Source organism: Labeo rohita, chromosome 2 (assembly GCF_022985175.1).
Source record: "Labeo rohita strain BAU-BD-2019 chromosome 2, IGBB_LRoh.1.0, whole genome shotgun sequence".
In the NCBI taxonomy this organism is placed as follows: Eukaryota; Metazoa; Chordata; class Actinopteri; order Cypriniformes; family Cyprinidae; genus Labeo; species Labeo rohita.
In genome coordinates, this window is record NC_066870.1 from 8,480,232 (window position 1) to 8,501,863 (window position 21,632).

The 21,632-nt window shown below is 36.1% G+C and overlaps 3 protein-coding genes across 12 annotated transcripts; 1 reads left to right on the forward strand and 2 right to left on the reverse strand.

Annotated features, from left to right (window-relative positions):
• Positions 1 to 634: 634 nt before the first annotated feature.
• Positions 635 to 3,911, reverse strand: wu:fi34b01 (adhesive plaque matrix protein). 8 transcript variants are annotated; one of them, XM_051126915.1, is made up of 5 exons: positions 3,647 to 3,911; positions 2,915 to 3,064; positions 2,630 to 2,745; positions 1,799 to 2,553; positions 635 to 1,543 (listed from the first exon to the last, which is right to left on the reverse strand). In XM_051126915.1, exons 1-5 carry the CDS (start codon positions 3,861 to 3,863, stop codon positions 823 to 825), a joined length of 1,959 nt encoding a protein of 652 aa, XP_050982872.1. In that variant the 5' UTR covers positions 3,864 to 3,911; the 3' UTR covers positions 635 to 822. The 8 variants fall into 8 exon arrangements, with proteins under 8 accessions (XP_050982872.1, XP_050982891.1, XP_050982854.1 ...); XM_051126934.1 differs by having other exon boundaries at positions 635 to 1,288; positions 1,691 to 2,553; XM_051126897.1 differs by having other exon boundaries at positions 1,691 to 2,553.
• Positions 3,912 to 3,997: 86 nt separating this feature from the next.
• LOC127175703 (glutamate-rich protein 6) lies at positions 3,998 to 15,431 on the forward strand. 3 transcript variants are annotated; one of them, XM_051126954.1, is made up of 12 exons: positions 3,998 to 4,038; positions 5,371 to 5,739; positions 6,044 to 6,102; positions 6,470 to 6,580; positions 6,700 to 6,792; positions 6,888 to 7,057; positions 7,982 to 8,049; positions 9,195 to 9,358; positions 9,440 to 9,522; positions 9,826 to 9,981; positions 12,483 to 12,705; positions 12,833 to 15,431. In XM_051126954.1, exons 2-12 carry the CDS (start codon positions 5,682 to 5,684, stop codon positions 13,091 to 13,093), a joined length of 1,446 nt encoding a protein of 481 aa, XP_050982911.1. In that variant the 5' UTR covers positions 3,998 to 4,038; positions 5,371 to 5,681; the 3' UTR covers positions 13,094 to 15,431. The 3 variants fall into 3 exon arrangements, with proteins under 3 accessions (XP_050982911.1, XP_050982921.1, XP_050982927.1); XM_051126964.1 differs by lacking the exons at positions 3,998 to 4,038; positions 6,044 to 6,102 and having other exon boundaries at positions 5,700 to 5,739; positions 6,467 to 6,580; XM_051126970.1 differs by lacking the exons at positions 3,998 to 4,038; positions 6,044 to 6,102 and having other exon boundaries at positions 5,716 to 5,739.
• On the reverse strand, positions 15,291 to 20,598 carry selenot1a (selenoprotein T, 1a). The gene is made up of 6 exons (XM_051126997.1): positions 20,427 to 20,598; positions 19,779 to 19,889; positions 18,762 to 18,888; positions 18,225 to 18,312; positions 17,691 to 17,857; positions 15,291 to 15,802 (listed from the first exon to the last, which is right to left on the reverse strand). The coding sequence occupies exons 1-5, from the start codon at positions 20,555 to 20,557 to the stop codon at positions 17,733 to 17,735; spliced, it is 582 nt and encodes a 193-aa protein (XP_050982954.1). The 5' UTR covers positions 20,558 to 20,598; the 3' UTR covers positions 15,291 to 15,802; positions 17,691 to 17,732.
• Positions 20,599 to 21,632: the final 1,034 nt, after the last annotated feature.

The window sequence follows — 21,632 nt, forward strand, 5'->3', positions numbered from 1 at the left end:
GCACTCTTCAGGTTCACTTGTGGCCTTGCAGAGTTACAATGGCCACAGTGTACACGTGTCCATTAAGTCCACGAAACCGTAGGGCAGGGATAGGCAACTTCACATATATAACATTGATACATGTGATCACCGGGATTTAGACCAACCTATTTTGTATTTGGAAAATGAGTTCACAGGCAAATTTGCTTCATTTATTTTCCCCGGAGTCAAAATCAGACACCTATAAGTGTTAGAAAACACGATTTCTGGCTGCATTAATGTGTATGGACCACTGGATATTTGTTACATTGTTAGGAACATTATATCAAGTTTAGCAACCTTCAGTTTAAACTTATTATCGTTTGTTTTACTCGGGTTTTCACATCTTCCTAATTAAATCCAGTCACGCAGAAAGCTCTTTTGCCACTCAGTCTGGCTAAGGGGGCGTATCCTGGCAGAAAAGTGGCATCAATGCATACCCCCCGGTACTTAGAAGGCTCGCCATTCAAACTAACTCCGAACTGGCACTGGCTCTAAACTAGCACCCATTGCATGCTGGTGGAAAAGGGTATTTAGCAACTGAACCCTCCATATACACACCAAACCCAATTCAACCTTCAATTTAAGAAAAATTTAAAGACAAGGGCATTTGGCCATATTTGATTTATTGAATGGTTTGAGACAATTAGGACAAAGGGAAGTAGAGACCAGCATATTGATGAGCAAGAATCACTTTGCGGTCACTCCATACACAACCCATATTGGCATTAAACCAGGAAGCAATCTTTCACAAAAGCCAACCTAATACTAAATATCTGTCCTCAGTCCTCATATATTTAAAGTTCATGGGAAGGAGTTTGGTTCCAACTCTGAAAAGTCCACAAACTGAAGTGCAAACGGGTCGTTTTCATAAAGCACAGAACTGGGAAATATATATTGCTGGGGTGGCAAGTTGGGAGGCACATATTGAGGCGGTGGCAAATTGGGAGGTTGGTTGGCAAAGGGTTTGCATTCAGCAGCTGCAGTTGTAGTACAGGGTTGAGGGGTGGTAGTTACAGGCGGTGCAGTAGGTGTTTTAGCAGGCTGCACTGAGTGTTGTGGATAAAGTGGAAAATGAAAAGGATAACTGGGGTAATAGCTATAGTGAGGGAATATACTCCCAGGGTATGCTGGAGGTTGCGGCTTCTCGATTGGTGCTTGGGCACCTGCTGATGTGGTGGTTGGGATGGCAGTAGGTGCTGGTTTCTCTGTGGGCTTTGGTTTGCCATGATAATGAGGGTAGTAATATGGCCAAAACATGTGGGGGTACCTTGGAAGTTGAGGCTTCTCGGTTGGGGCTTGGGCAACTGCTGATGTGGTGGTTGGGACGGCAGTAGGTACTGGTTTCTCTGTGGGCTTTGGTTTGCCATAATAATAGTAATGAGAGTAGTAGTATGGCCAAAACATCTCGGGGTACCTTGGAAGTTGAGGCTTCTCAGTTGGTGCTTGGGCAGCTGGTACCTCTGTGGGCTTTGGTTTGCCATGATAATGAGGGTAGTAATATGGCCAAAACATGTGGGGGTACCTTGGAAGTTGAGGCTTCTCAGTTGGTGCTTGGGCAACTGCTGATGTGGTGGTGGGGATGGCAGTAGGTACTGGTTTCTCTGTGGGCTTTGGTTTGCCATAATAATAGTAATGAGAGTAGTAGTATGGCCAAAACATCTCGGGGTACCTTGGAAGTTGAGGCTTCTCAGTTGGTGCTTGGGCAGCTGGTACCTCTGTGGGCTTTGGTTTGCCATGATAATGAGGGTAGTAATATGGCCAAAAAATGTTGGGGTACCATGGAGGTTGCGGCTTCTCGGGTGGTGCTTGGGCAACTGCTGATGTGGTGGTTGGAATGGCAGTAGGTGCTGGTTTCTCTGTGGGCTTTGGTTTGCCATGATAATGAGGGTAGTAATATGGCCAAAACATATGGGGGTACCATGGAGGTTGCGGCTTCTCGGGTGGTGCTTCTGCAACTGCTGATGTGGTGGTTGGGATGGCAGTAGGTACTGGTATCTCTGTGGGCTTTGGTTTGCCATGATAATAGTAATGAGAGTAGTAGTATGGCCAAAACATCTCAGGGTACGTTGGAAGTTGAGGCTTTTCCATTGGTGCTTGGGCAACTGATGTCGCGGTAGGGACAGAGGCTGGAAAGGGTTTCTCACTGGGCTTTGGTTTGCCATGATAATGGTAATTAGAATAGTAATATGGCCAAAACATCTGGGGGTACCCTGGAGGTTGAGGCTTCTCAGGTTTCTCTGTTGGCTTAGCTGTAGGATAAACCCTTCCAGGATAATGATAATATGGGTAGTAGTAAGGCCACTCTTGAGGGTACCCAGGAGGTGGTGGTTTCAGTGCTGCAGTATCAGATGGTTGCGGCATTGCAGCTGCTTCTGGAGTTGGTGTATCAGGAGGAGAGTGAGGCAGCAGAATCTGCAGATATTCAGGAGGATGAGGTCCTAGGAAGGTTTCATTTGAAGTTGTAGAGGTCACAGGACAAGAAATGACTGCAGAGTTTCCCTGCCACTGCATCTGCATCACATAACTCCCTCCCTGAAACACATCATGAACAGCCAGGTTGGTCTTCATTACTCTGTGCTCATGCTAAATTGAACAGAGAACGCAATACCTTTTGCGCAACACCACATCCATCATAGGGGGTAGCATAGACAAGACCTCCATAAGTGGGTGTTGTGTGTCCACAGTGAGGTGGCAACTGAGTGAGAGGAACAGGCGCTCCATTACCTGTGATATACATAAAGGCATAAAGACTATTAGAAAACCACATGGAGTTCTATCTTGCACTGATGCTTGTAAAGTCTAAGTGTGATATAAAAGAATTAGAACAACTCAAAGACATAATTTTGGTTTCAGAATCTTCAGTAAACAAATGGATAAGGAAATCGCAGTTTACCTCGACAAAGCTCGACTTTGGCTACTTCTGGACCACTGAGTTGTATCTTCATGAGATCATCACCACACCTCAGCTTTGGAGACATGGCATCCCAGGCTGCTTCGGAAGAACTGACTAGTTGCCCTTTAATTATCGATTTCTTCTGCAGATCTGAAACTCAAATGGTTTTCTTCCCTCACAAAAAGACAAAAGGCTTTCTAGGTTCTACATTTAGAATCCAAATGGACAAAACTTACATTTGTGACCCCAGACCACAAAACCAGTCATAAGTAGCACAGGTATATTTGTAGCAATAGCCAACGACCCATTTGTATGGGTCAAATTTAACAAATTTTCCTTTTATGCCCAAAATCATTAGGGTATTATGTAGAGATCATGTCCCATTAAGATATTTTATAAATTCCCAATCATAAATGTAACCAAACTTAATTTAATTAGTATGCATTACTAAGAATTTCATTCGGACAACTTTAAAGGCAGTTTCCTCAATACATAGATATTTGTCCCCTTCCCCCTCAGATTCCAAATTTTTTTAATAGTCCATCCTAACAAACCATACATCTATAAAAAAAACAAACAAAAAAACAAACAACAACAAAAAACAAAAAACAAAAAACAAAACAGCATTCAGACGATGTACAAGTCTCATTTTCCAAAAACTGACCCTTACGACTGGTTTTTGGTCCAGGGTCACATTTATACACTTAAATTAAACGTTAATTAGTTACTTACCTGACACACTGGGGTCCTCACTAAGGTAGTCAAAATCAGCCAAGCCCTCATTATATTCATCGTGGTCTGACGTATATTGTTCTGATATAATTTCACCACCGTCACCATTTTTTTCCGTTCCAGAAAACTGTAACAGACTTCTGCAGTGTATTAAAGTAATGCACGTGAAAGAACTTAATATTATTAACAGACTTTCCCGTATTTTCCAATACGCCATTGTAGTACGTGCTCGTGAAGCATGTGCAATGCGTTTGTTAAATACCTTGCCGTGCTGCTTTAAGCACTCTCACGTTACGTAAATTAAAGGCAAATCACCTGTTCTGTTTAACGATTGCGCGAGAGTCATTAACTGTTTAAGACTGAAGCCGAATTCCGCCACGTAGCATCTCATGGTAGCGACTTTATTTCTCGACTTTTATTTAACGTTGTGACCTCATGTCTCGAAGTTTTAAATTTAACTTAATAGGTTTAATAATAATAAGAATTATTATATTTATAATAATGCGTTTAGGCATGATTTAGAATCTTTCTAATTTCTGCATCGTTCTCTTAGGATCCCTTCTGATGGATCCCTGCTCATTTTCTGTTTATATTTCCTGTTTATAGGAAATCCACTCTCTTCCTCAGTTCTTTCTGTTTCCGAATCACATTTTATACTTATTTTCATGACACTTTATAACAGTACAGGTTTTCTGCATTCTAATTATTGCATTTAATAACACTGAAAATGATCAAATTTTATGTTTAATGAATAAAAAGGAGTTAAACAAATTGTATGTAATTATTTAAAATGCTTCTTAAGAAGACCTTGCCCTCTGGTGTGGCAACATTGTCCTGTGATGTGACAGTACATACGTCACACCGGTGGACATTTTCTGTCCCACCAAAGGAATTTCAGCCTTCTGTGTCAATTAATGACCTTGCTACTCCAAGCTAACCTGTCATTAGCGGTTAGCAAGACATGTTTGGATAATTTTCCATGATTATGTAGTTTAACATACAGTTTTTTTAATTAAAAAATATAATTTAGGGCTATCACACCAAAGGACAGCAAAACGACAAAAATGTATCATGTGCACGTTATGTGCTTCACAGGGGCCTTCAGTGACATGATCATGAATGGGGTCCTTCAACAAATTAAAGTTTTTTTGTTTTTTTTCTGGAATTGGCTGATTTAAAATCAGGATATGGTGTCGCACCACAGGACGTGGTTTTCAGAGACAAAACGTATAAAGTTCTTCCACGAATATATGGATGAAAAAAAATGATTGCCATTTACTAAAACAGACATTTGTACAATTATGCCGAATATATCTATTAACATTTTATGCTTTTCTTTTTCATTTATAAAAGCTGTAATTTATTGAAACATGCTTGAGACAGTCACACCATAGGACAATTTTGACATTTGGTTCAAAAATAATACAAATCTAATAACACCGCAGCTTTTATAACAACAGGTCCACGTAGAACAAAGAAATGTTTAACAATTTACTGAATTTTAAATAACGACACTATAAATCATATTCATTTTCATCTTGTGGGACAGTGAAAATGCCATGTCACGTTTGGTTATTGTGTGTGAATAAAGACCAATTCATTTTTTCAGTTTGCTATTTGCCTAATAAATCACAATACATTTTGTAGTTTTAAGTAAGTTTTTGACAGATTCCTAAAATACTTGCTTTCTCACTTCTTTTTGCTTCTGGTGTTTTGACACTCAGGTCTGCCGGAATGCTATACTGTCTCCCACAGCGTTTGATATTACAGGCTGGACAACTCCCCTAAGGGCTCTCAAATATCCATGGATACCATCAACAGTGCACTGGGTGCATACCTTCAATGCACTGCTGTGGAACAATCCAGTTGAGGTCAAACATTCCTCAAACTCAGGTTTGATCATTATTCATAGAAGATAAAGTGTGACAAAGAGGAATAAAACCAGACTGTCTCATATATTTTCTGTACTCAAGGGAGAAAAAAAATGTGATAAAACTGCTGGTAAAATACAATCCAGGCCATTGGAATAGTAAACATGTGCTCCCAGGAATACCTATGTGATATGGAAAATCAAAAAAGAACTTTTCAGCAAGGTAAGCAATTTATTATCTTTTGTAGAATTTGTTTGGAATTTAATCTTTTATTTTATTTTATTTTTTACTGCAAAATAGCAAAAGAGAATCTGATAAGACAAGAAGTGGAACATTTTACAACTTTCAATAACTTAATAATCTACAATTCAACCTTTATGTTTTGTTTTTGTTGTTGTTGTTAATGATTTTCTGTACTTAGGGCATCTAACTAAAACCGAAAATAATACTACCTGATGTGCACCACAGAAAATACTGTAGAATTACCTCTAAATGTAAATATTAAAGTTGCTTTTCACATTGTCAGATGCTGATTCTGCACTAGTGGATTCAGAGATTGGAACACTCCTCAATTATATTGATTGTGTAAGAACTTATGATATTTCACTTATATGATGTATAATATATGATATTACACATAAACTTTTTCACATGGAGTCTGCTTACACTGAAATGGTGCACAGTTTGTCAATTTTCACTTAGAAATTGCTAGTAAATTTTACAATTACAAAGAAACAGCAAGTAACACGTTCAATTAAACATGAATTTTTAAAGTAGAAAGACTCCAGTAGTACTCTTATTTTCTGAAACATACTTCAATAATTTTTATTTACAACTCTGAACACACAACAAGAAAATTTTGTCAAATGGTGTTTTAAAAATAAATGATTTTTCTCTTAACCAGTTCACCTTTATATGGTCTGGCCACACTATTTTCTGTACTGTCCAGCAGATGGAGCAGGAGTATTTCCAGACGCTGGAATCCTCACCAGATTTGTGCCGTGGGCTTCCAGGACTTCTAAGATACAAAAGAGAGTCCCAGGAGAGGACGTACAGTCCTCAGGTAGCCATTCATTTGATCACTGCCAGGTTAAAAGTGTAACATTTTATAAAACTGTTAAATCTATAATTAGATTTTCATATTTATTTATATATATAAATAAACAAATTGGTTTTGCCCAGCCCCAGCTGCAACGAGACTCTCCAATATGCTGTCAGTTCTGTGGTTCGAGAGCCTGGCCTCCTCTGGATCCGGTGTATGCAGAGACACGAGAGGTTCGTCTCTTGACAATGGATGTAGCTGACACAAACTATTACTGCTTCAACTCTTACAATTTCTTTGAATTTATGGCTGTCTAATTGGACTTCAGGATTTCTGCTGTGAGAACTACAGAGAGTTGTTTGACATTGTGGTCCATGAAAAGCATCTAGCTATGAAACGTTCTGATGCAAGGCCTGCTGGACCTGCTCGACTAGATGACCCCTTCATCACTGAGGATGATGAGCTACAAGAGAAAACACAAGAAAGAGGAAAACACAGGTTTGTGTTGTACAAAACACTACTGTTCAAAAGTCTGGCGTTGTATACACACTACCAGTCAAAAGTTTTTGAACAGTAAGATTTTTAATGTTTTTCAAAGAAGCATTTTCTGCTCACCAAGCCTGCATTTATTTGATCCAAAGTACAGCAAACACAGTAAAATTTCGTTTTTTTTACTATTTAAAATATCTGCTTTCTATTTGAATATATTTTTAAAATTTATTCATTTGATTTCAAAGATGAATTTTTAGCATCATTACTCCAGTCACATTATCCTTTAGAAAAACATTTATTATTATTATTATTATTATTATGTTGAAAACAACTGGGTAGAATTTACTCAGGTTTCTTTGATAAATATAACATTCAGAAGAATAGCATTTATCTGAAATAGAAATCTTTTGTATAAATTATAAATGATTTTATCATCACTTTTGATTGATTTAAAGCATCCTTGCTAAATAAAAGTATTAATTTCTATAATTTCTTTCCCAAGCTTTTGAATGGTATAGTGTATGTTACAAAAGCTTTTTATTTCAGGTAAATGCTGATCTTTCTAATCAAAGAATCCTGAAAAAACTGTTTTAAATATTGATGATGATGATTAGGGTTAGGGTTAGGGGATAAACAATATCGTTTGGTCAGTATAAAATCTATAGAAGTCTATGGAAAGTCCCCACAATTCACAAAAACAAACGTGTGTGTGTATGTATGTATATGTGTATATATATATATATATATATATATATATATATATATACATACATATACATATACATATATATATATATATATATATATACATATATATATATATATATATATATACATATACTATACTGTGTTATAAAAACTGTGAAATATGCTTTCACAGAATTAAATGATTTTGTTTACTTGTCATTCCCACCTTTGGCTTCATTTCAGACAGCAGCAGAGAGAGATGCAGAGATATGACAGGGATGCTCACTCCAGTATATTGGAATCGAAGAACAGTGAGTATCCACATGATGTTTTTGGACAGGTTGCTCATGGATGGACCATTAACAACAATGAAAATCACCCAAAAATTAAAATTCTGTCATTACCCACTCGCCATTACTCCCATTATTACAATGCGCCTTTCCACGCTTTTACAATAAACAAGGATGGCAGCTTTTTCAAGCTGACAAAAAAAGCACAATAAAAGCATCACTGAAGTGGTTCATGGGACTATATTCTACAAAATAGAGTAAATTATGTTAGTATTTTGAATGAGTTTTAATATTGGTTTTTAAGATGTGTACTCTCACATATACTCAAATATGGTACATTGCACAACATTTTTAGAGTCTTTCAATTTTAACTTTTCTTGAAAATGGTATGAAAATTTTTAAAAATGAAGACAACATCAGTTCAAAGACCACATTTGCATGTTTTATTGACCCTCATTACACATTCCATTACTTCATATAATGTGATAATACATGATAAAAATCATTATTCTATAACATACTTGAAAAGTCTGTTTCCAGTGTGTATGCTAGTTAAAGTGATATCATATTTTATTAGCAGACTGCCAGACTGCTTTAACTGCATAGACATTTTGATTTAGTTACAATTTCATTACAATTACATTTCAGTATTTTTCTTCATATTGACTTCTATGGTACCCCAAGTTTGAACTTCCAAAATGCAGCTTAAATGCGGCTTCAAACGATCACAAATGCGGTTGGAAAACGATCCCAGCCAAGGAAAAAGGGACTGTTTATTTTCATAAAAATAATACAATTTATATACTTTTTAATGTCAAACGCTCGTCTTGTCTTCTGATTCATGACAGTTAGGGTATGTCGAAAAAAAACCTCCCATCTCATGTTCTCCCTCAACTTCAAAATCGCCCTATATTGCTGTTTTACCTTTTTTGTTAAGGGTGTTTGATCTTCTTTGCATGTTCACTTGGGGACAAGGGGGTGACTACATTATCTGTAGGTTTTTGTTCTGGAAGTGGACTTCTCTTTTAAATGAAATCCATCAGATCCCACTAAATATCTGATTGACTGCAAACACCCTTTTTCCCATTGAATAGTTTTAAAGAAGATGTGTGTGACATGATATCACTGATATGTTGAGGGTTTAAATGAATGGTTTCTTCCCCCAGATGCGCCTCATGATAAAACAGTCATCAGTTTCCGCCTCTCTAACTGTCCACCCAGTGAGGATGTCTGGAAAGTTAAAGAGTACATGCACGTGGATGAGACCTTTGGACAAAGTTCAGAGTCTTATGCTCCGGGGTCAATTCAGTTTGGTTTAACTCATCACCAGGTAACTGAATGTAATAATTTACTCTGTTAGAAAGTTGTGTTATCATGCTCTTAAACTAAACAATCTGGTCTCTTTATTCAGTACAATTCAGGTTTCTTGGAGAAGTTCTACTCTAATGGAGAGAAATTTCTCACTGTGTTTCCAGACAGTTCTGCACAAGTTTTGTATCCTTTTGATAATGTGAAAAACTAAATGAGTCGTTTTAAGCAGCAATAGCTGTGTGAAACCATCTATGCTCATCGGTTATTACTTAACCTTATAAAGTTTGGATAAAATTTAGATGTTTTTCCTATATCACACTCTATGAGACATAAAAACCTGATTTATATACGCAACAAAAACAACAAAGAGACAACAATAACTATATTTTAAAGTGTACAAGTGTAAGGGCAAGAGCATGGTACAATCATTAAAAACTATATTAATTTATTATATATCGCTGTTTGTCCTTATTGTCATGGCTATAGCTATCCCTCTGGAAACTTGGCTCTCATCATTCTCAGCAGTAAGAAGGAAAAGATCTGTATCATACATGATGACATGACGACTCCTCTCTGTCCAGTCAGAGCCCTCTTTCAGTCTAATGGCAGAGCCACTTGTTACCATAGCAATGGCAGCATTTGGTAGGGTCGATTGCTATTACACTGACACAGTTCTCAATGTCTCAAGCAGACTGATTATTGATCTGAGGAGGGATAAAGGGATAGTTCACTCAGAAATGAAAATTCTGTCACTTACCCTCATGTCACTCCAAACCTGTGTAATTTTCTTTTTTTTCCTGTGGAACATAAAAAAAAATGTCTCTTTGTACTGTTTCTTAAAAATATCTTCTGAGAAAGCAAGACATAGAGGTTTAAATCCACATGAGGCTAAAGTAGATTTACATTAAAAAAGTAAGCCCAGAATTTAAGCACAGCAACATTAAGCTGTTTCATTATAACATGTTGCATATAGCATTTATTAATCTAAAGTGCTCATTTCTTCATACACCAATACATTTTAACTTCAAATGGTTAGTTCACCAAAAAAACAAAAACAAAAAAAACAAAGAGAGAGAGACACTCTTTTGACCTCATGTCATTCCAAAGCTGTTAGACATTTTTTCGAAACATAAATGAAAACAGGAAATAGTCAGTGTTTCAGTTAATAAAACTTTTGACTGAAAGTCCAAGCAGCCAAAGTTTTGATGATTCCCATTTTTCAAAAACACTGTGTAAATGAAATCCTTATGAATCAAGCGGTTCAATACAAGTCTTCTAAAGGGACATGTTCACTTTACGAGAAAAACATATTTAATGTAGGCTTTTATTCAACATCGATAAATGCATTCATAGAGCACATCAAATACAGTGCCTTGGGAAAGTATTCATACCCCTTCTTTTTCTCACGTTTTGTTATGTTGCAGCCTTATGTTAAAATGCTTTAAACTTTACTTACCTTTTCCCGCTTACTTTTTACAATCTATATACTATAATGACAAAGCAAAAAACACATTTGTGAGAACTTTGCATGCATATATTCATACCCTTAACTCAGTACTTAGTTGAACCACATCTGCATTTGGCAATTATCTGCCATCCTTCTCCTCACCTCTTCACCTCTCACACTCAGTCAGCTTGGATGGGGGCTGGCAGACATTTTCAGGTTTCTCCAGAAATTCTCCAGAATTCGATTGCGTTCAAGCCATGGCCTGGCTGGGCCTCTCAAGGACATTCACAGAGTTGTCTATAAGCCACTCTTGCTGTGTTCTTAGACTCATTGTCCTGTTGAAAGGTGAACCTTCTGCCCAGTCTGAGGTTCTGAATGCTCTAGACTGGGTTTTCATTAAGGCTATCTCAATATTTTGGTTCTTCGAGCTTTCCTTCTACTCTGACGAGTCACTCAGGTCCTGCCACTGAAAAACAGCCCCATAGCATGAGGCTGCTACTAGCACACTTTACTTTTGGGATGGTACTGTGCAGGTGATGAGCAGTGCTTGGTTTCCTTCAAAAATGATGCTTGGAATTGAGGTTCATCAGACCAGAGAATCTTGTTTCTCACAGTCGGAGGGTCCCTTAGGTGCTTATTATGTGAATTTTCATGTGTCTTCACTGAGAAGAGCATTGAGTTTAGCCACACTGCCATAAAGACTGGATTGGAGGAGTGTTGCAGTGATGTTTGTCCTTCTGTAAGTTTCTTCCATCTCCACATATGATCATGGAGCTCAACTAGACTGACCATCAGCTTCTTGGTCACCAGTCTAACCAAGCCCCTTCTGCATCTACTGCTCAGTTTTGCCAGGATGCCAGTTCTAGGAAGTCTTGTTCCAAACTTCCTCCATTATGGATAATGGAGGCTACATGCTTCTGTGAACCTTCAATGCAGCAGATTTTTTTTCTAAACTCTTCCCCAGATCTGTGCCTTGACGCAAGCTTGTTTCTGAGCTCTACAGGCAGTTATTTTGACCTCAGGCCTTGGTTTTTGCTCAGAAATGCATTTTCAGCTGTTAGATCTTTTTTGAGAGGTGTGTGCCTTTCCAAATCATACTCATTCAAATTAACTTGCCAGTTTAACTCCACTTAAAGTGTACAAACAATATGAGTGCTCCTGAGCTAAATTTCAAGCTTCCCAGAAAAGGGTATGAATACTTATGCAACTGAATCATTTCAGTTTTTTATTTCTAATAACTTTGCTAAGTTGTTAAAAACCTGTTTTGTGCTTTGTCATTATGGTGTATGGAGTGCAGATTGATGTGGGAAAAAGTAATTTAAAGCAGTTTAACATAAGGCTGCAACGTAAAACGTGAAGAAAATAAAGGGGTATGAATACTTTAACAAATTTTCAAACATGATTTTTGATTAGTGGGATTTCAATGGATGGACAAAATAGATTAAATAATATTAAAAATATATTTGTGTTCCAAAGATGAACAAGATTTATGGGTTTGAAACAATATGAGGAAGAGTAAATAATGTCAGAATTATGTTTTCATTTTTGGGTGACCTGTCCCTTTAAGTTATATAAGTTAAACTAATAAGCCCTCTGGTTAAAAATATCTTAGTTAATTGAACAGCATAAATATATAAATGATATAACTGAATCTGCTCTGACAGCTTTGGTGTTGCTTTTGTTTCCTATGGAGCAGGTTAAGTATGGATGTTTGGGGTGGACGGAGTCTAGATGAAGGGGGGAAAAGGATCAGAACATGGAGCTGGACAGACCAGGCTCAAACACCAACACCCCTGAGACCACTCTTTCTGTCGCTTAACAGAAATATAGGGGTTCGAGTTCTTGGGCAACAGTTGGTGTTTGTGTCATTCCTTGCTTCTGGACAGCAAGCCAGGTTCAGAGTAGGCAGCTGCGAGTCGGTAAGAAAGTACACAAGTCTTGTCTTTTTAATCTGATCACCAATTTTAGTTTAAAGACATTTTCTTCATCCATCACACTTACTACTTAACTCAGATCGGTCCAGCTAAATGTTGTGTCTGCTTACAGCACAAAGAACACAACATACCTCCTCAAGTCCTTATGTGCAAAGAGGAACTAGTACTTCTGGCTTGCAGGGTTGGCCTTCACATGGCTCTGATACGGTTACAGCAGTGCCAAGCCTTCCCATCCAGCCCAACACACCTGCGGGTCAGACCTCCACCTTTCCTCCACTCACTAGTTCGAAGGCTGCGGAGTCTGAGCCACGGAGTACAAATGGAAGAGCCAGACAAGGCCTTTATCCAGCGCTGTCTGCAAGCCTGTCCATGAACTGACATGCTGGAGTAATTTCACTTGACTAAACGTCAGTTTTTCCCATTTTTGTGGGAAAGATGTTCCAGTGTCTATCGTCAATGTTGTGGTGATGTACGAAATACTGCTAAGACAGATGTTACTTTAAAACAAAGCAGGTTTCTGCTGTAAGTGATGGTTTATAGTTAGTCTTTCTTATACACATCTATAATGCAGCTTCAGAAGACACTGATTTATCATTTTGGGTTGCTGTTTCAGCACCCAATTACTTAGATTATATGGACACCTCAGATCAGCTGTCACAGTCCAACCTCCATTGTTTCGATGCCGGAGCAGGGATGTAAGTTAGACAAGAATATCTCAGATTGAGCAATTGAGGTGTTGTGTTGCTGGATGTAATAATGAACATAGTGGTCGTCATTTACTCCCGACATCTGAGCCGCTGAAGATGCAGTGGATTAAGTTGGTTTGTGAAGGGAATGCACCTCCCGATTTATATAAATGCGTCCATGTTTGTGTAAAATATTCATGATCCAGCTTCACCTACAGCAGAAGTGAGTATAAGGTTTTTTTTTTTATGAATCTCTGCAATCACCTTTCCTAATAATGTGCTAGTTAGCAAGTTTAGTGGCTAAACGCAGCTAAAGTAAACAGGCTCGTCACTCCAAAGAGAGAAGAGAGGGGCGGGGCAAGCATTGAGAATTTTTAACCGAAGTATATTAGACTTTTCATTAAAAGAATCATATCAACTTATGGAAAATGGGCATCCGATGACCCCTTTAACAGAATTTACAATGTTATTCCAACCTAGATTAATCAACGTTAAATGAACTGACCTAAATCTTTTAATAGTAGTTCAACACTGTGTAATTTTACATGTAACATTATCAAATTCCAGGTATTGCGTATAATAATGAAATATATTTCAATTACAGAAATATAGTGCCATGTTGAAAAGCTATTAAGCTGAATGTTTTTGTGCAGTGAAAATCATGCATTAGTACTTAGTATAATAATCAAAATAATAATAAATAATCAAAATAAGATGAAGCCTTCATTAGACAAAATGCACTACCAGTCAAAAGTTTCTGAACAATAAGATTTAATTTTTAATTTTTTTTTTTTTAATAAAGAAGTTTATTCTGCTCAACAAGCCTACGTTTATTTGATCCAAACTACAGCAAAATCAAATTAAAAAAAAAAATATTGTTTTAAAATGTTTTTTTATTTGAATACATTTTAAAATGTAGTTTATTCCTGTGATTTCAGAGCTGAATTTTTAGCATCGTTACTCCAGTCACATGATCCTTCAGAAATCATTCTAATATTCTGATTTGCTGCTCAGAAACATTTATTATTATTTTTGTTAAAAACAACCGAGTAGATTTTTTCAGGTTTCTTTGATAAAAGAAAGTTCAGAAGAACAGCATTTATCTGAAACAAATCTTTTGTAACATTGTAAATATCTTCATCATCAATTTTGATCAATTTAAAGTTTCCTTGTTAAATAAAAGTAAAAACAATTATAAAAATTATACATACTGATAATATTAATAACAATAATAATAACAATAATAATAACAATAATAATAATAATAATAATAAATGTTTCTTGAACAGCTAATCAGCATGTCAAAATGACTTCTGAAAGAGCATGTAACACTGAAGACTGGAGCAACGATGATGAAAATTTAGCTTTGATCACAGGATTAAATTACATTTTAAAATATGTTCAAATTGAAAGCAGATATTTTCAATACTAAAAATATTTCATGAAATAACTGGCTTTGCTGTATTTTGGATCAAATGAATGCAGGCTTGGTGAGCAGAAGAGAATTCTTTAAAGAAACATTAAAAATCTTACTGTTCAAAAACATTTAGTGTACATTAACTGAAAATCTCAGTTCACAATAGGTTTCTCAGATGGCGATAAGCACATAAGACTCTTTACCTGAAGTGATCTGGATAAGACCAGACTAAACCCAATTCTGGACTGGGTTAATGACATTACAGGACAAATGACTGAACAATGATTTTCAACAGCATGTTTAACAAAAAGAAACAAGTCTTTTTCTAATTGGTAATTTTTGGTAATGCAATATTTTAAACCTTAATTGAAATATGTAACTGGTAATTTTCTCAATTTTTAAAAAGTGTTTTATGACTGTAAAAAGCATTTTCAAGTCCGTTCTCCTAATAAAGAACAAAAAAAATATCTTGTTTCATTCCATTTTATTTTCCTTTTAGTAAACATTTTAAGCTATACAAAGCAATATAAAAACCAGGGCTCAGAAATCTAATCAGTGTTACTTAGGTGTTAAATTCTCATGATGGGGGTTGGGTGCATAAGTTAGGAGCTTCTCATATCTACTTATTAAATAAAACAAAGACCAAGTTTTAGCCATACAGTAGAATGTTGGAAAAAAAAAAAAAAGTCATCATAAATTCTGTTGCCTGAGCTAACTGAACTAAAAAGGATTATAATCTTTGTGAACATTTATCCTGACCTGAACCAAATAGTTATTGCACAAGAGAAGAGATGGAAATCATATTTATATGGCCACTGTTGTTGCCGTAATTCCCACACCAGTATCTGTAGGTGGTGCATCTCCGAGGGGCACAGTGAGGATAACACGGAACATCGGGTGTGCGCTAGTAGAGTTGCTACTTTCAGCGCAAACCTTCATAAACGTCACCTCACAAGCGTAGGAGAGCTTCACCACAGAACTAAAAGACAATATTGAGAAAGTACAGAGTAAATTATTTCATCTCAACACAGAAAAAGCAATATCACTAGTCATCTGCTTTAAAAGGATTGTTCACCCAAAAATGAAAATTCTGTCTTTAAAAACCCGTAAGGCCTTTGTTCATCTTTGGAACACAAATTAAGATATTTCTCATGAAATCCGAGAGCTTTCTGACCCTCCACGGACAGCAAGGATCCTACCACATTCAAGGTCCAGAAACGTAAGCACATTGTTAAAATAGTCCATGTGACCATCAGTAGTCCATCAGTGGTTCATCCTATATTTTATGAAGCTACGAGAATACGTTTGTCCCAGGAGAAAAGAAATTGCTTAATAAAGTTGTTATTTTTGTTTTCTTTGCGCAAAAAAAGTATTCTTGTAGCTTCAGATCCAAATCTGGGAGTCACGATCCAATTCCAAAACGATTCTTGATCTACAGTTTTTCCCCAATTAATTCTTCTGCTGTGCAAATACATCTTTACAACCATACATTTTAACCAAAAATGCAGTTTCTATGCTTTTTGTTTACAGTTGGAATCTCTGTATGTCAGTACTGCCATCTTAAAAGAAGGAGTGCGAATTTTCACTGGTTTTACGATTCGATTCATTTATGATTTTCATTATCAACTCAATATCACGATGCGTGACATTCTCGGTTTTCAATATTACTGCACATGGCTACATTTTCAAAATTTATTTTGTGCAAAATTTACTTTATTTTTTAATTATACAAGCAGGCTACTTTTTAAAACGATTACTTATTTAAAATAAGTGTTATTGAAGTATTGGAAAGTTTACAGACAATAGTTATGTTTTTTTCTTTTTTCCTCAGAATTATTACCGTTTGATTATTACTGATGAGATCATAGACAGTGGCAGCTTTAACAGACTGTATTCACACTAATGCACAGATCTATTTCGATATATCAGATGTTTTCTCCTGCTCTGAAAACATAACTGACTGTGTGAACATCAATTTTGTATAAAAGTATTTGAAAATGCAAGTGCACTTAACCACAGCTGCAATCGATCCGCGAGTTTTGTGCATCTAATAGTACTGCATTCCAAACCACATTAATGAAAGCATATCTAAAGTAAAACACGGCGGGTGGAAGCACACACTGTCAAGCAATGCGCACGTGTCTCACAGCGCATATTCTGTGCAATGAAGTGTGCACACGTGCCATATGCGGGGGAAAAAAAAAAAAAAAACAAGCTCAGAATTTATTCTAAAATATTCAGTATCATTGAAGAGAGAATCCCGATGCATTGGAGAGTCGATTTTTTTTCTCCCACCCCTAGTCCTTACAACGTTTCTGGAACTTGAATGTGGAAGGACCCTTGCTGTCCATGCAGTGTCAAAGTTCTCAGATTTCATCAAAAATATCTTTACTTGTGTTCTGAAGATGAAAAAAGGTCTTACGGGTTTGGAACGACATGAGTGTGAGTAATTAATTATTATTACAAAATTTCTTTTACTCACCAGATAATTCTGAAAATTTTATATTATAATGATTAGAAAATGATTGTGTGACCCTGCAGACTGGAGTAACAGTACTAAAAATTAAGCTTTGTCATCATAGAAATAAACTACATTTATAATGCATTAAAGTAGAAAACATTTATTTTAAATTGTAATAAGATTTTGTAATATATCAAAATATATCTGTATTTTCAATCAATGCAGCCTTGGTGAGCACAAGAAACACTACGAAAAATCTTACTGAACCCAAACTTTGTAGTGTATACATTGTAGATAGTAGTAATAGTTTATTTTTATTGCCATGTGAGCATTTAAGCACATGATTGATATCTTTAAAACAAGAGAGAATATTTTATATAATAGAAATTTAGTATTAAAAACATACGAGGAGGGGTCGTCGGCTCCATTCAGTGAATCAGAGGCAAGGTTACGAGCGATGGTGTGGAAGTGTGTCCATGTGCACGTTCATCTTCATCTCATTCTCCAAAATTTGGACAAGTTGCTGCATGGAAGGCAGGTGGCCTGACTCCAGCTTGGACCAAACTGGAACATCTAACCAAAAAAAAAAAAAAGTGTTACTATGGTGCAACCATGCCATTTTACTAACTTCCGCCAGACTAAACCACTGAATTAGGCTACAGCCACACTGCTTCTTTTTAAAAACATCAGCAAACCAGTATGCCTAATAGGTTTGACAGACAGAAAACAACTCTAATTTTTCTGACTTGATAAACAACTTCTTAAATAACACATCTTCTGTGTGCGATCCCATAAAAAGAGCTTGAATATAATGGGTCAGGACAGGTTATGTTGTTCTGAAAGTGGTCATAAGAATTTTCTAAACTATAAAATCATTTAATCATGCAATCAAATAAATTGTAAATATGTAATACTCAACTTATGGATCAAACGCACTTACCATTGAGTGTGATTTCAAAAGCACCTGTAGACATACACTGATTTTCGATCATATTGCTGAAGAAGAACACCATCATACAGGCATATATCTAAAAAATAAAAAATAAAATAATTAAACAAGCATTGCAGCAGCTAGTTTATTTGTACATACTTATTTGTGTTTGTGTTTGTACACACAAACACATTACTTTGTGAATAGTTACAACTTACATAACTTCTGTGCTACTTTTTTCAAACTGAAACATTAAAAACTAAAAGAATGCCTAAGGTTTTCTTCTGTACTTTGATGACTACATTTCAGAAATAGTCCAGAAAGAATCAAGTAAATATTAACATGAGAGTCTGCTCTTTGCTCTCTAGTGTATTACACTCTCTCCTATAACCACAGACGTCACAGAGGTGACAAAGTTGCAAACTAATGAGCTCCATGGGGAAAAAGTTCGTATTTGGAAACTACTATTCAAATAGGTTTTAGTTAAGAACCAGAAGCTAAACCACCAAATAAAAATATCTCAACAGGAAAAGTCTGAGGTCTTGCCTTATTCTCCTGACTCCAAACCCAGAGCCCTGGAGCTTGCATGCCAAATAGAGCAAATGGATCCTTGCCCACAATGATCACACCAATTAACAACAGCTTAAACATAGACAGAAAGGAAGCAATGTGCCTGGAGGAAGAAAAAGAGACACTATATAAATAAATAATTCACACACAAATACACATACATACAAATATAATTAGTAAGCACCAGCCCTTTATTTATTTATTTATTTATATACGCATTCATATATTTGCATTCTTCTTTTATTATTAAAAAAAAAAAAAAAAAAAAAAAAAAAGTAATTTATTCCTGTGATGTAAATTCATTAGACCAGTTTTCAGTCTCATGTCCTCCAAAATAATCAAAAGAACAGCATTTATTTGAAAAGGAATCTGTAACATTAGAAATGTTTTTACTGTCACTTTTGAAGCATAACTGCTGAATAAAAACATAAATTGCTATTATAAACACACCTCAAATATTTGAATGGTAGCATATCATGGTTTCACAAATATTAAGTAGTATGTTTTCAAAATTGATAAACATTTGAGCAGCAAATCAGCATATTATGATGCTAAAAATGCAGCTTTGCTATCAAAGGATAAAATGACATTTTAAAATACATCATTATTGAAAACAGCTATTTTAAATGACAATACTACTTCACAATATTAGTGTTTTTACTTTATCTGTGAGCACATAAATGCAGACTTGGTGCACAAAAGAGACTTTAAAAGCAAAAAGTAGCATCTCTGCAAAAATCTGCCAGGCGAGTAGGCAATGTACAAGTCAAAGATGATTATTTTGAAAAGGTGTGCGATTATGTGTGTATTTGTGTTATATATATATATATATATATATACACACACACACACACACACACACACACACACACACACACACACACACGTATGTATATACACACACAAACATTTTTTTTTTAATTCCTGGTCACCAGGACAGAAGACATGCAAGTGTCACTATGTAGCAGTGAGTAGTGGTTTGTAAAAAATTACCTGTAAACAGGCAGTGGAAGGTAGTTTTCTCCTTCTATGCGGATGTCTGGGTACCGCTGGTACAAAACCTGCGTGTACTCCTCAAACACCCGCTTGTATCCTCAGGAGACACTGTAGAAAACAAACAAGATGAAGACACACCTCAGAGCCTTTTGCTCAGTACCACAGGGTGACATGAAATACAACTGCACTATCGTGCACCAACTATATAAACACTGATTTCCATTTCAGATTATGATAAATGAGCCACTGGAGACCAGATATTATAGCAGCCTCAAATTGGCGTTACAAATCCATAAAGCTGCAATATTAAACGTGCAGCGTCTCAAATGCAAGCACACAGACATAAACACTAGTCGGCTAATCCTCAAATGACAGCTCTCCATTTAACACCGGATTACCAGCCGATTATAACATCCTGCTCAGGTCATCTTCGAGACTACTTGTGCCATGAGACAAATTAACGCTTTTCTCTGTATACGGTCACAGTACACCTTCCGTTGCTTACAGTAATCGTGGTTAATATCTTTGCGAGGTTAAGCGCGGTGCTACTATCAACATACACAATGTCATACACTCGTCGGCCTGGCCCGAAAACCGACCGACTGACCGACAAACAGACATGAAAATGCTCAAACTCTCACTCACCAAATCTGGAATTTGAGAAGTGGACCCGTGGCAAATTGTACCTTCATTTTCTTGACGCCATTGTTATCCGCGGAGGCACTGTAAAGAGAACAGGCCCATAATATTATAACTGAGAGCGGTAACCAACGCATCTTCACCCACGACGATTAGTTACTGAACTGAAAGCAGGAAGTGTTGTGCTGAATTTCATACGGGTAATCCAGGAAGCCACGCTGGGATTGGTTGGCGACTGCTTGACGTGAGGTCACACATTTTGAGGAAGAACTTCCCAGTTCTACGAATCGGTTCTTTTGAACAGGTTGTTTCAACGAACCGCTTAAAAACACAAACAATTCAAACAACCAAAAACAATATTATAACAGAAAATAGTGGATGACGTTATACAGTATTAACTGAAATGTGTCTGGTTTCTTCCACACAAATGTATATTAACAAGATGAATAAGGTAAAACCGCATTTAAAATATTACAGATATTATATTCATATTCAAATATAATCAAAATATTGGGGAAATACAACTTTCTGTGACATAGAAGAGACGATTTTTCATCTCTTTTGTGAATATGTTTGTCTTAAAGCTACCTCCAATTGGGGGGGAAAATCAAAATATGTTTTTGACTTTTAATATAACTTTTTTTTTTTAATCATAACTCAAATTCTTGTATTCAGTACATTGTTAATCAAATGCTTGTGTAAGAACCCACTACTGTCACTTTTTAGTAGACTATAATTCCTACGTTTTGTCTTTGATGGGCAGAAAAAAAATGTATAATATAATACATAATGTACAAAATGTATAATACAATATATAATATATAAACGTATTGTGTATTTTTTATGTGTATTTTTGTTGTCGTTGTTCTGTTTTGTTAAGTCGTATATAGCATTAATAATAATAATAAACAATTTCCTTACGTAATCACGCTTATTATAAATCCATATATGCCAGTTTAGTTAATGAATAGTAACAGTCGGAATCGTGAAAATAGTTTTCGCAATCCAAACGATTAATTGAAAGATCCAATTTAAAACTTCTTTCAATAATTTGCAGAAATAACGTACACTACTGGCTCTTTTGAACCACATATCCATTATTTGACATGTAATGCAATGGAAAAAAAAATCTTAAAAAGTAAATTTAGCAAATGTCGTGTTGACGTTTATTATCAGAGTTTTTCAAAAAGCTGGGTGGTCCGATCTGAGCAT

What these genes read in the sequence shown, in the direction of transcription:
- wu:fi34b01 (XM_051126877.1), bottom strand. Translation starts at nt 3,863, where the DNA reads ATGGCGTATTGGAAAATACGGGAAAGTCTGTTAATAATATTAAGTTCT. An exon ending in TGAGGACCCCAGTGTGTCAG is followed by an intron (nt 3,065 to 3,646) that starts GTAAGTAACTAA and finishes TTTGAGTTTCAG; the next exon opens with ATCTGCAGAAGAAATCGATA. An exon ending in CAAAGTCGAGCTTTGTCGAG is followed by an intron (nt 2,746 to 2,914) that starts GTAAACTGCGAT and finishes TGTATATCACAG; the next exon opens with GTAATGGAGCGCCTGTTCCT.
- LOC127175703 (XM_051126954.1), top strand. Translation starts at nt 5,682, where the DNA reads ATGTGCTCCCAGGAATACCTATGTGATATGGAAAATCAAAAAAGAACT. An exon ending in TGTATGCAGAGACACGAGAG is followed by an intron (nt 6,793 to 6,887) that starts GTTCGTCTCTTG and finishes ATTGGACTTCAG; the next exon opens with GATTTCTGCTGTGAGAACTA. An exon ending in TATATTGGAATCGAAGAACA is followed by an intron (nt 8,050 to 9,194) that starts GTGAGTATCCAC and finishes TTCTTCCCCCAG; the next exon opens with ATGCGCCTCATGATAAAACA.